Source organism: Muntiacus reevesi, chromosome 10 (assembly GCF_963930625.1).
Source record: "Muntiacus reevesi chromosome 10, mMunRee1.1, whole genome shotgun sequence".
Taxonomy (NCBI): domain Eukaryota; kingdom Metazoa; phylum Chordata; class Mammalia; order Artiodactyla; family Cervidae; genus Muntiacus; species Muntiacus reevesi.
Genome location: NC_089258.1, coordinates 50,202,619 through 50,220,562, shown reverse-complemented (window position 1 = coordinate 50,220,562; position 17,944 = coordinate 50,202,619). Strand labels below are relative to the sequence as shown.

Here is a 17,944-nt window from a genome sequence, read left to right as displayed (position 1 = left end):
CTAGAATCAGAGACCTTGCTTCATCTGGCTCTTGGCAAAGTAAGAAGGAGATGTGTTTTAGCTGTAGGAATCACCAAAGGAGTTTATGCTTGGTTGTAGCTCTGCTTTCAACACTGCACTCTCAGCGTTTATTGCCACAGCATCTCAAAATCTTCCAGTGACCATCACATGGGTTATTGTTTGCAAATGTAGACTTGCTGACAATACATAGGAATAATTACAGTAATCTCCTAATTGATCCCTCCAAGACAGAATGCAAAATTGGATTCATTCTTAGATTCTGTTGGGCTTTCCATTACAGTTGAATATCCATTTGTAAGACACTATTTTAAGACACACCAAATCTCTTTGGAAAATAAAAGGAATATATTAATATTCAAGAAAATGATCTCAGCTTTCTGGAAAACATTGGTGAACATAAAGACTCAAGAAAGCATTGACAAAGGACCAGCTTTTCATAGGATAGAACTTCTGCTTGAAGGAGTTTGGTGTTTCCTTGGTTCAGAACTCATTCTAGGTTGCTAGGGCCTCTTTTACTTCTTGAAAATAAACTATCAATGTGAATGTGCCATGGTTAGCAGGTAATATCTATTATCAAGATTTTGTTCTTCCTGGATTCACATAAAGCACTATATTGCTTAACAACTCAGTATCTAGGTCGCTGCTCATTTAGAACAAAATTGCAGAAGGCAGATCTAAAGAAGCTCTGCCCTAGAGCTGGCACAGCACTCAGAGTTACAGTTTGAGACTCAGTTTATCTAAAACCATAGTCTCTGTACTGTGCTTCTGCTCCCCAAAGATGGTAAAATGACAAGTAATCCCACTCCCAAATACCAAATGTATAATATACATTCATATTAAAGGTCTATTTAAATCATCACAAAAACTCCATGAGGAATATATCATTATTGGCATTTATGGAGTAAAATGAGGTTCAGAGGAATGAAATCTGATGTTACTCAATTAAAATAAAGTCTGTAGACTATACTACAAAGCTACAATCATCAAGACAATATGGTACTGGAACAAAAGCAGAAGTATAGACCAATGGAAAAAGATAGAAAGCCCAGAGATAAACCCACACACCTATGGGCACCTTATCTGTGACAAAGGAGGCAAGAATATACAATGGGTAAAAGATAGAGTCTTCAATGAGTGGTGCTGGAAGAACTGGACAACTACATGTAAAAGAATGAAATTAGAACACTTCCTAACACCATACACAAAGATAAACCCAAAATGGACTAAAGACCTAAATGTAAGACCAGAAAATATAAAACTCTTTCAGAAGAAAACATAGGCAGAACACTGTATGACATAAATCATAGCAAGATCCTTTATGACCTACCTCCTAGAATAATGTAAATAAAAACAAAAGTAAGTGGGACCTAATTAAACTTAAAAGCTTTTGCAAAGCAAAGGAAAATATAAACAAGGTGAAAAGACTACCTTCAGAATGGGAGAAAAGAATAGTAAGTGAAACAACTGACAATTAATTTCCAAAATATACAAGCAGCTCATACAACTCAATAGTGAAAAACAAGCAACTCAATCAAAAAGTGGTCAAAAGACCTAAACAGACATTTCTCCAAAGAAAACATATAAATGGCTAATAAACACATGAAGAGATGATCAACATCACTCATTATTAGAGAAATGCAAATCAAAACTAAAGTGAGATATCACTTCACACTGCTCAGAATGGCCATCATCAAAAAATCCACAAACAATAAATGCTGGAGAGGATGTGGAGAAAAGGGAACACTCTTGCACTGTTGGTGGGAAACTATGGAAAACAGTCACTATGGAAAACAGTATGGAGATTCTTAAAAAAAAAACAAAAACTAGGAATAAAACCACCATATGACCCAGCAATACCACTTCTAGGCATATACCCTGAAGAAACCAAAACTGAAAAAGACACATGTACCCCAATATTCATTGCAGCACTATTTATAATAGCTAGGACATGGAAGCAACCTAGATGTCCATTGACAGATGACTGCATAAAGAAGCTGAGGTACATATACACAGCGGAATACTACTCAGCCAAAAAAATGAACACATTTGAGGCAGTTCTAATGAGGTGGATGAACCTAGAACCTACTATACAGAATGAAGTAAGTCAGAAAGAGAAAAACAAATGCCATATATTAATGCATATATATGAAATCTAGACAGATGGTACTGATGAACCTGTTTGCAGAACAGCAGTGGAGATGCAGACATAGGGAACTGACTGATGGACAATGGTTGGGGTGAGGAGGGAGAGGGTAAGATGAATGGAGAGAGCCGCATGGAACCATATACACTAACATATCTAAAGAGGTAGCCAATGGAAATTTACCGTATGACTCAGGGAACTCAAACTGGGGCTCTGTGATAACCCAGAGAGGTGGGAAATGGCAGGAGGTGGGAGGGAGATTCAAGAAGGAGGGGACATATGTACACCTGTGGTTAATTTTTGTTGATGTATGACAGAAAGCAAAGCAACATTGTAAAGCAGTCATCAATCAAATAACTATATATATATATTTAAACTTACAATAAAAAAAAGGTCTGCAGCCAACATGAATATCTGGATCTTTTGATGCTATAGCTTATTTTTCTTCCATGCAAATACGGTAACTAAAATCTAGTGGGAATAAGTAAGTAAATTACTCAGTATCAAACTTTTTTTATAACATCTGTCTGTGATAGCTTCTGCTTTTGCCAATGGTGTTTTGGTCTTATAAAGTTATACTATGTATTGAGGGGCTCTAGTCCCAAAAGTGGATTTGTTTTAAATCAAACAGTATATCAAAGGCATGGTCTGTGCAGATATAAGAAGAGTGAAGTAAATGAAAGGCTGAAATGAGAGCAAATACTATAGCCTTCCAACATGCTTAGAGATGATTACTGTTACATTTTTATTCAGATAATAAAGCTTTGCATTTAAAATTTAAATTTTAAAATATAGAAATATTTTTGTTGTTGTTTAGTCCCTAAATCATATCTGACTCTTTGTGACCCCACAGACTCTAGCCCCCAGACTCCTCTCTCCATGAGATTTCCCAGTCAAGAATACTGGAGTGGATTGCCATTTCCTACTTCAGGGATCTTCCCGACCCAGGGATTGAACTCATGTCTCTTGAGTTGCAGGCATATTCTTTACCACTGAGCCACCTGGGAAGCCATAGAAATATATAAAGAACATAATAATTAACTTAATCTTACAACTTGAAGAAGATAACTTTTTTGCCACATATATTTTACTCTTGAGAACACATACACACATGCATGCAATCTGTCTAGATATATTGTTTTCTGAAATAAAAATTGTACATATATGAACAATGTGTATAGGGGTATATTATATATAAGCTGTGTTTTCTCCATTTTCATAGACTGTATTATGAGCCTCTGTTCACATCTAGATTACATATCCATATCATCACTTTACAGTGACTTTCTGCACTAGTTTCTGTTGGTATTGTACATTATTCAATCAATTCCTATTTATTGTATGTAAAGCTGTTTTTTATATTCGCTATCATAGACAGCCTCATGATAAATGTGTGCATATTTCTGGCATAATTATATTATCACCCCTGTTAGTCAGGGAATTTAATTCCAAAGTGCATTCGCTGTCTAAAATGGAGCTTGTTTTTAAGGCCTTTCAAGTTGAAATAGCATATTTTCCTTGAATAGCTATACAAATTTATACCCTCGCCAGGACTGAAAGGGACGCTAGTTTCCTTCACTTCTGCTGCCACCAAGTACACATTAATTGTATTTATTCTCTGAATATGCAGTTCAAGTACTTTGTCCATTTTTCTATTGAAGTGTCTGCTTATATTTTCTTAATAACATGTTCATATAATATTTTAATAATATTAGCCCTTTTCTATCTGTCATGTGTATTGCCAATGATTTTTCTACTTTATTGTCTGTCTTTTGTTTACAGTGTTTTCTACCATAAAAATAGTTTACATTTTATTTTCCTATTCACTTCTAGAAAGGCCTTTTTTCAATCTAAGAGTATAAATAGGGTAAATAGGGTAACTTTTATTTTCTAGTATCTTTTTCATTTTTTATACTGCCTTTTCTCTATTGTGAGTTATATGCTTATGTTTTTCTTCTGTTTCTCTATTGGGTAATCAATTGTATTCTCTTACAAATGTAATTATTGTTAGAGTTATTTTCCTTTTTAAATTTTGAAGTACAAAAGTGATTCGCCATGAAACTTCACATAATACTTAGTTGAAAGCCCTCTTCAGCATCCTTCTCAAGCAGGAGTTTGGTGTGTACCTTTCACCGGGTCACACAATGTCGGTATTGTTTCGCAGCTCCTTTTGGTAAAGAGAACATTCCTGCCTGTTTCTTGTGAGACTCATGTGACCAGGTTAGGTCACAGCCTGGCTTTGATTCCAGCTGAGTCATGGGGGAAAGTCCCCCAGGGCCCTGGGACCCACCAGTTACCCAGCCTCACGTTACTCTGGGTGTTGCAGGGCTAGTCAGGCAAACAGGCAAACAGAACCCCACCCGGGACGTGGCCTCCAGGCGGCAGTGACCACAGATATACCCATGTATTTTATCATCTTTCTCTTCCGTAGTAATCCTTTAAGATTCTGAGATGTTGACGATTCTTGAATCTTGTGTCTCATGTGACATTTTCCTGAGAAAGATATTTCATGCACATTTAATTGGGAGACTGTGCAAGGATATTTTGTCACTTTTGTGTAAGCTAAGGTCTCCTGTCCCCCTGACTCTTGATCTATTCAGTAGAGGTGTATTTTGTATAACTGTCTGGTGTATCATCCTATAATCTTCTAGAAAGCCATGGATTACTATCAATACTCTTGTAACACAGGCTTAAAGAGATTAATTAATATGCTCAGTTCACACAACAGTGAGGAAAGGGGAAGTGCTGAACTGCACGGCCAGTTTTATTATCTAATAGGAAGGAACCCGTTTCATAAGCTACGACCTACAAGGCTCTGTGATAATGTAAGAAATCCATCTTAGATCATGTTTCTCAAAATGTAGTACAAAAACCACCTACATCAGAATGATTTAGAGTATGAAAAATGGTGGTGGAAAGACTTTCAGTTTAGCTGTATTTTGATTTTTAAAGCAAATAAATTAATTTTGTACTTCAGAAATTAGAAAAGAAAATCTGTAACTTGTTGGAACGTAGATTCCTGGTGTCATACAAGATACCTGGCAGGGGAGGTGGGGGGCAAGTACCTCTATTTTTAACACCTCTCAGATTGATTCCAGTGGAGCTTAACTTTGAGGCTTAATGTCCAAAGTATTTAATTATATGTTTAGACTTAAGATGGGATAATCATGGCAATATAAAAATAAACATTTGATGATGTATTTCACTTTGCATATAAAGTTAAACAATGTCCCATTTTCCATAGTTGCAAGGTAATAATTTAGGGAAAAAAAAGAAAAAGGAATTTTTTTTGATATGGTAACTACTTGAATATATCTTGGAATGTTCTACTTAATTGAATACACCAATATAGACAGTTAACTAATTAGCCGAATTCATGTTCTCTAAGCTATCATGTCATGTCTTTTTACTGGCAGAATAAATCTTGATGATCAGAGTTTTTGGAAATATTGGAAGGTTCCACCAAAATGTAAACCTTATTGTGATTATGTTATTGAAATCTCATTCTTCATGGGATCTTTTGTTCTAAAATAGTTTTCATAAACTAAAATTCCTAATTTCAAACCTCGTGCTTAATTATATTTTGTTGATGTTAATAACTAAAAGTGAAACAAAGAATTATCATAGACTGGATTTTGATCTCATTTATGTTGGAAGGTAATAGAAGCTTAGATAACTTTTAAACTTGCACATTCATCAACTTTGTAAAACAGTGATAAAATAAGCTACTTTAGAAATTATTTTAAAAATTGTGTCTCAAAATTTTCTATCCTAATGACCAAATGTGTATTTTATATTTTAATTGTGATATTGAAATTCATTTAAATTGTGTTATTGATTCAAATTAAAAGATGAATGTAATTTTACCAAGAAAAGTTAAGCAATTTGGGGAAAATAAATAATATTTTAATAGAAATTTAGCATGTATTTTATATATACATATATATATATATATATATATACACACACACACACACATATACATATATACATGTCAAGCAAGCCTGAGAGTTTTCTAGCGCATCTGTTTCCTTAATCTGAGAAGTACTATGTTGCGTTCTTCTTCCACAGGCTTATGCAGGCAAAGAAATGGAGGAGCAGCTGCGGGCAGTGTCCAGCGTGGATGAACTCATGACTGTGCTCTACCCCGAATACTGGAAAATGTACAAGTGTCAGCTAAGGAAAGGAGGCTGGGAACACAGTAAAGAACAGGCTAACACCAACACAAGGACAGGAGAGACTCTAAAATTTGCTGCGGCACATTATAATACAGAGATCTTAAGAAGTAAGTATGGGAAAAGAAAGTATATAATAAGCTTCACATGTCAGCCCAGTGCAAATTGCCATTCTGATCCTTTAATTTCAGCATTTGTAATACCACTGAATACCTTTAAGGCCAAAAGTAAAACAGAAAATGAAGAGTTATTTTCCAAATACAGAATTTTAAGATTTCACTGTGAGTGGTTAAAGTGGCTTCTTGAAAAATAAAGACTGGTGCATGCATATCAACACACTGTAATTTTTTTAAAAATTGAGATGATACCCTGTCAGAAAAATTTTAAAACATACAAATGAGTTTTTTACACTATAACACTTCAATCACTTAAACATTCTAGATCACAAAAATTAATTGCACATAACTTTTCTTTTGCTTTGGATATAGAGATGTTTACTTTCTACATCATTCAAAATCATCTTGTCAACTGCTATTTGTTTCTTATTGCTTTAGATGGAACTTAACTTGAGAGCTGGGCTTTGGTAAAGTTAGTGAGTGAGCTCTAAGCAGCAGTCACAAAAAATTATGGTGTTGCACAAAGTGGCGTAGACCCCCTGGGGGTCTCTTGTTAGACTACTTAAAAAATAACTCCTTTCAGTTGTTAGATATTAACTGCTAAAAGGCTTGAGATTGCAAATTATTTTGAGAGCAAAAGCAAACAAAAATGGTTTCATGATTGAATAACCCATAGTTTACATCTTTTTTTCTAGACACTTTATTTTAGGGGAAATAGGAGAAAAATAAAGTAGAACATTTAAGAAGTACATCATCTATAATGCGGTCTTTAAAGAGTCAACAGTGCCATAGGTAAAGCGCCAACTCACTGGAAACAGAATTCCAAGAGAAAGCATGAAAGGACTAGGAAGCTTTGACTTTTCCTGAAAAAAAAAAAAAAAAAACTTTGTTCAGGACACATGTCCCTGTTACCAGAAAATACCTTCTCATTTCAAGTAGCTATCCCCAAGACATGGTCACCAGTCTAAAAATGAGTTTCCAAAACCAAAGCCATCATCTCATTCATAACTCAGTTTAAAAAGAGAAATTAAACACATTGTTTATATTTGCTTTGCAACACTGAAAATATTACATGTAATAGCAAATGAGTATGATTCTATTTCCATGGGTTTTATAAACATCTATATGTTAAATTTTCAGGGATCTCCCAGGTGACTCAGTGGTAAACAATCTGCCTGCCAGTTCTGGAGCCAAGAGACAAGGGTTCGATCCCTGAGTTGGGAGGATCCCTGGAGGAGGAAATGGCAACCCACTCCAGTATTCTTGCCTGAAAAAATCCCATAGACAGAGGAGCCTGGAGGCTAACTCCATGGATTCACAAAGAGTCAGACATGAATGAGCACACATGGACAAGTAAAGTACTGTAGAATCCATTCTAATTGTAAGGAAGCATAACACTAACGTAGCTTGTTACATGGTACTAGATATTAGTTTTTTGTTTTTTGGGTTTTTTTAATAGAAAATACCTTTAGCTGCTCTGTGCTCCAGTTCACAGGGCATTGTAGGATCCTGTCAACTTTCTTTAAAGTATTATATCTAAATCTTAACTCTGCAATCCATTGTGAGTGACTTCCAACTGCTGTGGGTTTTTCCACCTTGGCATCTGTGTAACTTACGGCCTTCCCTGTGACCCGACAGGTATTGATAATGAGTGGAGAAAGACTCAATGCATGCCACGGGAGGTGTGTATAGATGTGGGGAAGGAGTTTGGAGCAGCAACAAACACCTTCTTTAAACCTCCATGTGTGTCCGTCTACAGATGTGGGGGCTGCTGCAACAGCGAGGGGCAACAGTGCATGAACACCAGCACAAGTTACCTCAGCAAGACGGTAGGTGTGCGGCTCCGGCAGGGCCCCCCGGGCCTGGCTTCCCCTCTGCTCCCTCCCAAGGAACTTAGTTCAGCGACTTCCCGGGGGTCCAGTGGCTGGGACTCCGCCCTCCAACACAGGGGGCCCGGGTTCTATCCCTGGTCCGGGAGCTAAGACCCTACATGCCTTGCAGCCAAAAAACTAAAACATGAAAAAAAAAGAAGCAATATTTAACAAACTCAATAAAGACTTTAAAAATGGTCCCCAGAAAAAGAAAAAGATTTTAAAAATAAATTAGCTCAATTCAGAGCTGCTTCTATTGTCTGTGAGGAATGAAGTTAATTTTTCAATAGTTGTGTTTTTGATGAGAGGCTATCACCTCTCATAAAGTATCTCATGATACTTTATGAACTCTGTTTATATAGTGGCATCAAAGCCACTTTTTACAAATCCAATGGAAAAAACTAATGACAGTAGCATATTCTCCAAAAGATAGTATTGATTTTTAAAAGATATTAAGATCAATGCTGTTTTTATATTCAGGTTAAACTCTTATTTAAAAGGAATTTTGGTCTTTTGAGTCTGATGAAAAACACATGTTGACTTTTTTTTAAGTTACAGAAAATAAACATGAGGGATTTAGGAATTATTGTAAAATAACATTTTTTAATACATTTAGTTGTGTATATTTTAAAATACTTCAGTCAAGTGGTATGATATGCATCCTAGACAATATCGTTTATTACTATGGTGCTTGGTTTAAGTGAAATATCAACTTGTGTTGATTTTTTTTAAAAGGCCTTGATATACCAGTTGAGTTTTCCAAAGAACAAAGGGCTGTGTCTCTTTTAAAATTGGGATGATATGCAATACACTCAAACAATAGATTTTTTAAGAATTATGTTACCAAGTAAAACAAAATATATATATTAAGAACACATAATTTATCATTTTAGAACTGCCTTATTGGATTTAGTTGGTGAAATTTATTTTTTAAGTGCTTGTATCATATAGATTTGAATGACAGCCATTGTAGTATTGGAATTTTTTGTTCATTTCTGGAAATTCCTGTTTTTTGAATAGTTCATTTATTTATTTGGTGAAAATAAGTTAACAGTTGACAACATCCAAGGCTATTTTTCATTACTCAGTTCAGTTCAGTCGCTCAGTCGTGTCCGACTCTTTGCGACCCCATGGACTGCAGCACTCCAGTCCTCCCTGTCCATCACCAACTCCTAGAGCTTGCTCACACTCATGTCCATTGAGTCAATGAAGCCAACAAACTATCTCATGCTCTGTCATCCCCTTCTCCTCTCACTTTCAATCTTTCCCAGCATCAGAGTCTTTTCCAGTGAGTCAGTTTTTCACATCAGGTGGCCAAAGTATTGGCGTTTCAGCTTCAACATCAGTCCTTCCAATGAATATTCAGGACTGATTTCCTTTAAGATGGATTGGTTGGATCTTCTTGCAGTCCAAGGGACTCTCAAGATTCTTCTCCAACACCACAGTTCAAAAGCATCAATACTTTGGCACTCAGCTTTCTTTATAGTCCAACTCTCACATCCATACATGACTACTAGAAAAATCATATAGCTTTGACTAGACAGACCTTTGCTGGCAAAGAAATGTCTCTGCTTTTTAATATGTGGTCTAGGTTGGTCATAGCTTTTCTTCCAAGGAGTAAGCATCTTTTAATTTCATGGCTGCAGTCACCATCTGCAGTGACTTAGGAGCCCAAGAAAATAGAACCTCTCACTGTTTCCATTGTTTCCTCATCTATTTGCCATGAAGTGATGCTTCCCTGGTGGCTCAGATGGTAAAAGCGTCTGCCTACAATGCGGGAGACTCGGATTCGATCCCTGGGTCGGGAAGATCCCCTGGAGAAGGAAATGGCAACCCACTCCAGTACTGTTGCCTGGAAAATACCATGGGCGGAGAGCCTGGTGGACTGCAGTCCATGGGATCGCAAAGAGTCGGACATGACTGAGTGACTTCACTTTACTTTGATGGGACCAGATGCCATTATCTTAGTTTTCTGAATGTTGAGTTTTAAGGCAACTTTTTCACTTTCCTCTTTCACTTTCATCAAGAGGTTCTTTAGTTCCTCTTCACTTTCTGCCATAAGGGTGGTATCATCTGCATATCTGAGATTATTGATATTTCTGCCGCCAATCTTGATTCCAGCTTGTATTTCATCCAGCCTGGCATTTCTCATGATGTACTCCACATGTAAGTTAAATAAGCAGGGTGACAATATACAATCTTGACATACTCCTTTCCCGATTTGGAACTAGTCTGTTGTTCCATGTTGTTTCATTACTAATCCCCCACAGATTCTTCTACTATGTGTTAGAGACAGTGTTTTAAATGAATCTGGTTTTACAATGTCTCAAGCTTTATAGAGTAACATTAATGATTACTTTAATATTTACATTAAATAGTTCAAAATATATCTTCTGTAGATACCAGTGCGCAATGTTTTGTGTAAAGTTCCTCAGTCAGGCTTTTTCTCTGTGACACCAAACTAGCCCCAAACAACAACAGCACCATAAAAAGCACCTGGTCTTCTGGTTTTCCTTCTCATTGCATGACGTCCTCTCTAGTCAGAAAGAAGGAAGTTGTCCCTGACGGGACTGTCACCAAATCAGACGTTAAGTCTCGAGTCCCCATGCCCAGCAGCATGTCTGTCATCCAAGATACTTCTGATGCTCTTTCCAGCTTAGGAAACACCATCCTCCTTGCTCTCCCTGCTTCCCCATCCCTGCTTCCTATCCATCCTCTACACCGCCCCAAGGATATTTTCAGACACACAAGACTGATGCTATTGGTTTCCAGAGTAAGAGGCCTTCAGCGATTCCCAGTTGCTCCTAGAATGAGACCAAATTCTCTATCACTGCCTCTGCCTTCCTCCACGGCATGCTCTAACACGACTCTTCCTTGACCTCCCTCTCTGTAGTCCACGTGATGTCAGCTTCCTTCAGTTCCTGAGACCCCATCGCCCCCCGCCCCAGACCTTTGCACACAGCTCTGGGCCACCCTGGCCTTCTAGTCTCCTCCCACTAAGACACCAGCTCCTCAGACCTCAACTCAAGTATCGCGTGGCTCCAGGAAGCCCTGGGGGAGATTTCTCTGACTTGGTTACACTCAGTATTCTTGAAAATTCTTTGTGGTTTCTAATACTTTTCTTTCAAAGCAACAACTATAGCTTATAATCATATAGTTTATAATATAGGATCACTATTATTTGGTTAATGTCTGTCACCTCCACAGAGGGAAGAACAGGTCTATTTCATGCATTGATCATCTGGGTGCCCACCACAGAGGGAGTGCACACCCCCTTATAGGAGCCCCCAAAACCATGGACCCTCTCACCAGAAAAGAAATGAAAACACAGACACATCCACAGCATTTGCCCTACGGTTTCAGGGAGTTGGTTCTCTGACCCCTAATCCTTAAGTGTTCAATCAGACTTTAAAACAATTTCTTAATGATTAAGAATATTAAAACAGTTGATTAACTCACTTGTGTAATTTTCAAATGATTCTTTTACCAACCAAAAGTGTGTACTATAAATTGCAGCTCTATCTTTTAAAATGATCTATTTCTTTAACAAATAGGAGAGAAAATTCTCCTTTTTTCCCCATTTATATTTAATACAAGCAAAAGTCAACATCCTACGTCTCTTACTATCCGCTTACTAAATATGTGTTTACATGTGTGCCCAGTTGGAGTCCCTTAGGTAAAAGTCTGAATTTGGGAAACAGAAAATCAATTCCTTGTTAGTAAGCAAAACAAATATATTTAGTCTTCAACAAACCATTAGTAGTTTTCTGTGACCAGTGCATATTTATTCTCTAATTAGGTCACTGGTCTATTTAGGTCACATATTCACCTAATTGGTATCAGAGTGAAGGTATTTATGTCCGGACAAGTATGTATATACACAGCATACAAACTTCTCTGCCACATTGGAGGCCTTAAAGGGGTTCAGGCTTCAGAAATTCTAAGTCTCCAGGGCTAAGAGCATTTAGTGCTAAGTTTAAGTGCTATGTGTAAATAAAACAGAATTTGATCCAGTAGCCTCAGTACTTAAACATCAAACATGGTATCTTTTTCCTGGAAGAAAATTAAGTCTACTTTATATCATATGGAAATAGTTCTGGCTGTATTTCACCTTCTTTGACCTCCAGACTTCACAGAATTTAAGAGTATTTTATAATACATTTATGATGTCGCTACTATTCATTGTACCGGTTTCCTCCCTGTTATCTGCTCACAGGAAAAACAATCAGAATTCGCTATACCATTTTTGAAGTCTGTCTGGTTTATTGTTGTTGGTTTATGTTGTTTTCCCATTTTGTTTGGATCCTTTTCAATAGACTTGATACTTACAATAATCACTTTTCACAATTCTTATAAATTCTGATCTGCAAAGCAGCAATTTTTAACTATGTAACTGTAAATAGTGGGGTAATTTGCACTTTAGTACTTCAATTTTTAAAAGATTTGCAGAATTTTGGAATTAAAAATTTGAAGTCAGTTGGGAAAGAGGCACTCAGTCTTCTTGGTCCTGCCCTGGGCACCCTCCTCTGACTGCACATGCTCTCTTTCCTCACCTTCTCTCTCTGCTCTTCTGGGGATCCCTCCCCCAAACCTCCATCTCTACCTCAGACTTCTCTCGTGGTTTCCTCACAACCTACTCAACCTCGTGACTGGGCTTCCCCCAGACAGAGTCAGTCTGTCTCACACCAGATCCCATCCCTCACACACCAGATCCCATCCTATCCCTGCCCTCAATCGCATCCTCACAAATAAACACGTCAATAAATCTTTTTCTTTCTTCAGTATTCTGTCTTAGTAAATGATGCCATTCTTTTATTAGTCGATTGACCCGATTTTTCTTCGTTTCACTAAAAGCCCAATCAGCGTTTCCTATACCTTTCCAAGCTCTCTGGGACCCGTCAGTGCCTTTAATTGCTGACCTCACTCTGGTCTGGACCACATCCATCCGTTACCTGGACCATTACGCGTGGACCAGCTGCAAACTGATGTCAAAGCCCGCTTCCTACTTCCCTTCAATCCCCTTGCCACATTGTAGCAGTGGCATTTACCAAATGATAAATCTGACACTGCTCAAAACTCTCCAGTAACATTGCTTATTCACGCTGAGCCAGCATACAGCAAATGTATAGGTAAACTGGTCTTTGTGTTTGAAACATCTCCTTACACACCACTCCATATCCCCACTTATCTAGCTAATTTCTACTCAACCTCAGCCTGGACATAAATGTCACCTTCACAGCATCCTGTCCTATGCTTCAGTAGCAGCCTTTATCACTCATCCAACATAGAATCATCACCTTATCAGTCAGATCATCTTACTTCCCATTCTCTAAACCCTAAGAAAGCAAAGATTGTGTTTGGTTATCACTATGGGGCATTACAGTGCAGAAGCTGGTATGCGGTAAACACCGGGCACTCAATAGAATAAATCCTTAGATAAAAGGGAACAGATTTGAGGTCAAAGGTGGAGTTTTAAATAGGCTTATTTTGAAGCATCTGAGTGGTAAGTAGGTGGAGATACCAGAGGGAGATGGGGCATGTAATTTTAGAATCCTACAGCAGTGATTGGATCTTCAGCTATAGATCTGGGAAGAAACCTCACATTGATGAAGGTTTCTTGGAGCCTTGATGTTGTTGTTACCGCTTAGAGAATTCTTATATCAGGAGGGAAGATTGAAAGCCAATGCCGGGGGATAGCCAATATTCAATTGTTGATAGTCCCGTCTATTTCTCTCTTTGGTTTTGTGACTTCATGCTCTTCTCCAACCTGAAGAATCCACTCAGATTTTTTTTATACTAAAAGGGAGGATTTGAATTTTAATTCAATTAAGCAAGTGTGGTGAAGCACCTACTATGCCTATCATAAAGGTTCACAAGCCGAGGAGAGCAAGACGTGAGGCTGCTGAAGGCACTGTTTCTGTCTTTGACATTTTTGCTAATATAATTATGTTTTTTGGTATTTTCAGAGTAGAACAAATGGGAGCATGTGATGGTTGTTTTCAAACATAAAAGGGAGTTTATTACTGGTATTTTCTGAAGGAAAAATAGAAGTTTTTGTTTCATTACAGGAATTCCAGACATCTTTTGGCACCAAATCACCAACTAGAATCATATAAACTGTACCTTAAGTAATGTACAACCCAAGTTTTTAGTAGAAACTTTATAGAGCATTTTTACGGTGCTTCATGAAGGGCAGGTTATCAGCGTGTGTGAGGAAGCCAGCCGTGAGCCGAAAAGTAAAACCACATGCACTAGGCATTCCAGAGTGAGCTAATCGATAACAACTGCTTCACAGTCCTTCCCAAATAATATCTAAGCAAGTTTGAAAAGTTACACAGATCGGATGTCCTCCTGACCTCGCTCCTAAGCATATGCTTCAAGTGTATTTTCTCATGAGAAGTTGTATGTTTAAGACACGTAACCAAAAAGTAGAAAGCAGATTTTGCGGAATGTAAATTATTTGATGGCAAAAGCAGAAGCAAAAGGCATCTGCTTTCGAGCCAACATTTGGATAAAAAGTTATTTAAATGTTGGTATTGTCATTAAGCAGCTTCACTGAAGATAGGAATGAAAAAAGAATTGCTAAATCCATGGGTTTCCTGCTAAATCCATGGGTTTCCCGTGGACATCTTGGAGTTAGAACCAAAGAAACAACGCATGTTCATTCGTGCTTACAGAAGCTCAGTCTGGGCGCTAAACTTCCTTCCCTCATTCTTATGTACAAGAGCCACATTATTTAAAATTCCATATTGCCATCTTAAAAAGAAGCAGTCATTCTAATTTTTTTGTTTTTATAAAGAAATTAAGCATATAGATTAGCAAAGCTGCTACAGATATGTTGGAGTTAAAGTAATGTTTCTTAAAATTGTCTTTCACTGCAAAAGGCACTTAATCCTAAGTAAACTGCAGCAGTGGAGTGAAACTTAGAAGGATTATTTTGCATTGCTGACAGGGATAGTTCTTCCATTAATTAAACAGAACACTAGCAGTCTGAAGGATTATTTATTACATTCGTATGTATTTAACAAGTGGAACGCAATTTGTTTTGAATCTTTAGCTAAGTAGTATTTGGCAAGAACAGTTGTTGGAAGTCAGGTTTTATCCAGATGTGGGAAAAGAACTCTAGACCAATAATACCAGTTATCAGAAGTTTCTTTAAGAATACCATTTGCCTTCAGAAGAAATTTAATGCATCTGTTAGACATAACACTTTTTTCCAACTTGAGGTACTGATCATGTCCACAAGTTTTATTCAGTAATTCTAAAACTCCTGAATTGGCATTTTTATTTTAACTGCATTACTGTATGTACATTTTATGTATAAAAACATGTAAAATGAATTCAGTGTCAGATGTCCTAATAAGACCCTGCTGTTTTCCCAGACCTAGCTTAAGTTCCATAACCTCTTAATACCTGGCCATATGGTTAATATACTCAGTTAAAAGGTTAAAAATAATCCCTCAGTTTTCCTCTTTCCCATTTGGAGGATGATTTGTTTAAATGTTGTGTAGTTTTTCTATTGGATTTTGCAGTTATTAGTCTTTAAGCCATATTGGTGGCTCAGGCGGTAAAGCGTCTGCCTACAATGCAGGAGACCTGGGTTCAATCCCTGGGTCAGGAAGATCCCCTGGAGAAGGAAATGGCAACCCACTCCAGTACTCTTGCCCGGAAAATCCCATGGATGGACGAGCCTGGTGGCCTACAGTTCATGAAGTCACAAAGAGTCGGACGTGACTGAGTGATTTCACTTTCTTTCTCTGCAGTTATTAGCCATGCTTTCTGGGACTACACATTGTATCTGCACTTTATTAACAGGCTCAAATTTGGAATATTTAAATTAAATACGGTAGTGAACTACTAGTCTCCAAAGAGAAACTGGTCATATTTTGAGGTAAAAGAATGTTGTAAAGGAAGGCATTTAGTGTTTGTGTCATATTTGTAGCCAAATATTCAAACATTCTTTAGAATTTGGTACTAACCTGTAATCCAGGATCTTCTCAAGAAAGGAAATCCTATACCTTTTTCTTACATACCCTGCAAGAGAATTAGAAATAGGAATTGTTGCTTTACAACTGTTGCTACCCTGGGGTAAACAACCTATTGTTTCAAGCTTTATTTGAAGTTCATTCTTGTTGGTGGGAATTGACCATTAAATATTCTTATTAAAGAATTCCAGTTGATAGCAAATGAGGACCTCTCAGTTGGAAATGTTTGTCATTTCCTCTTGTTTATTACAGTTTTACTGAATACACAATCAAAAAATTTGTTTAATTTCCATCCATGTTTAAATACCATCTTTATGTAAATTCTTTTGATCTTCTCAAACCAGTGACTCTTTTTTTTTTTTCATTTATTTTTATTAGTTGGAGGCTAATTACTTTACAATATTGTAGTGGTTTTTGTCATACATTGACATGAATCAGACATGGATTTACATGTATTCCCCATCCCGATCCCCCCTCCCACCTCCCTCTCCACCCGATTCCTCTGGGTCTTCCCAGTGCACCAGGCCCGAGCACTAGTCTCATGCATCCAGCCTGGGCTGGCGATATGTTTCACCCTAGATAATATACATGTTTCCATGCCGTTCTCTCGAAACATCCCACCCTCGCCTTCTCCCACAGAGTCCAAAATTCTGTTCTGTACATCTGTGTCTCTTTTTCTGTTTTGCATATAGGGTTATCGTTACCATCTTTCTAAATTCCATATATATGCGTTGGTATACTGTATTGGTCTTTATCTTTCTGGCTTACTTCACTCTGTATAATGGGCTCCAGTTTCATCCATCTCATTAGAACTGATTCAAATGAATTCTTTTTAACGGCTGAGTAATATTCCATGGTGTATATGTACCACAGCTTCATTATCCATTCGTCTGCTGATGGGCATCTAGGTTGCTTCCATGTCCTGGCTATTATAAACAGTGCTGCGATGAACATTGGGGTGCACGTGTCTCTTTCAGATCTGGTTTCCTCAGTGTGTATACCCAGAAGTGGTATTGCTGGGTCATATGGCAGTTCTATTTCCAGTTTTTTAAGGAATCTCCACACTGTTCTTCATAGCGGCTGTACTAGTTTGCATTCCCGCCAACAGTGTAAGAGGGTTCCCTTTTCTCCACACCCTCTCCAGCATTTATTGCTTGTAGACTTTTGGATAGCAGCCATCCTGACTGGCGTGTAATGGTACCTCATTGTGGTTTTGATTTGCATTTCTCTGATAATGAGTGATGTTGAGCATCTTTTCATGTGTTTGTTAGCCATCTGTATGTCTTCTTTGGAGAAATGTCTGTTTAGTTCTTTGGCCCAGTTTTTGATTGGGTCACTTATTTTTCTGGAATTGAGCTGCAGGAGTTGCTTGTATATTTTTGAGATTAATCCTTTGTCTGTTTCTTCATTTGCTATTATTTTCTCCCAATCTGAGGGCTGTCTCTTCACCTTGCTTATAGTTTCCTTTGTTGTGCAAAAGCTTTTAAGTTTAATTAGGTCCATTTGTTTATTTTTGCTTTTGTTTCCAATATTCTGGGAGGTGGGTCATAGAGGTTTCAAACCAGTGACTCTTAATGAAAGGCATATGCTGATAGTATAGCATCAGTCCCCATGGTGAGTTTTATTTTTATTT

The 17,944-nt window shown here is 37.5% G+C and overlaps 1 protein-coding gene across 2 annotated transcripts in view; it reads left to right on the top strand.

Annotated features, from left to right (window-relative positions):
- Window positions 1-17,944, top strand: part of VEGFC (vascular endothelial growth factor C) — an 82,328-nt gene that overhangs the window by 48,869 nt on the left and 15,515 nt on the right. For both annotated transcript variants that reach the window (XM_065946473.1, XM_065946474.1), the window contains exons 2-3: window positions 6,236-6,449; window positions 8,094-8,284. In XM_065946473.1, the coding sequence (XP_065802545.1) occupies window positions 6,236-6,449; window positions 8,094-8,284 (405 nt within the window). The remainder of the gene's footprint in view (window positions 1-6,235; window positions 6,450-8,093; window positions 8,285-17,944) is intronic.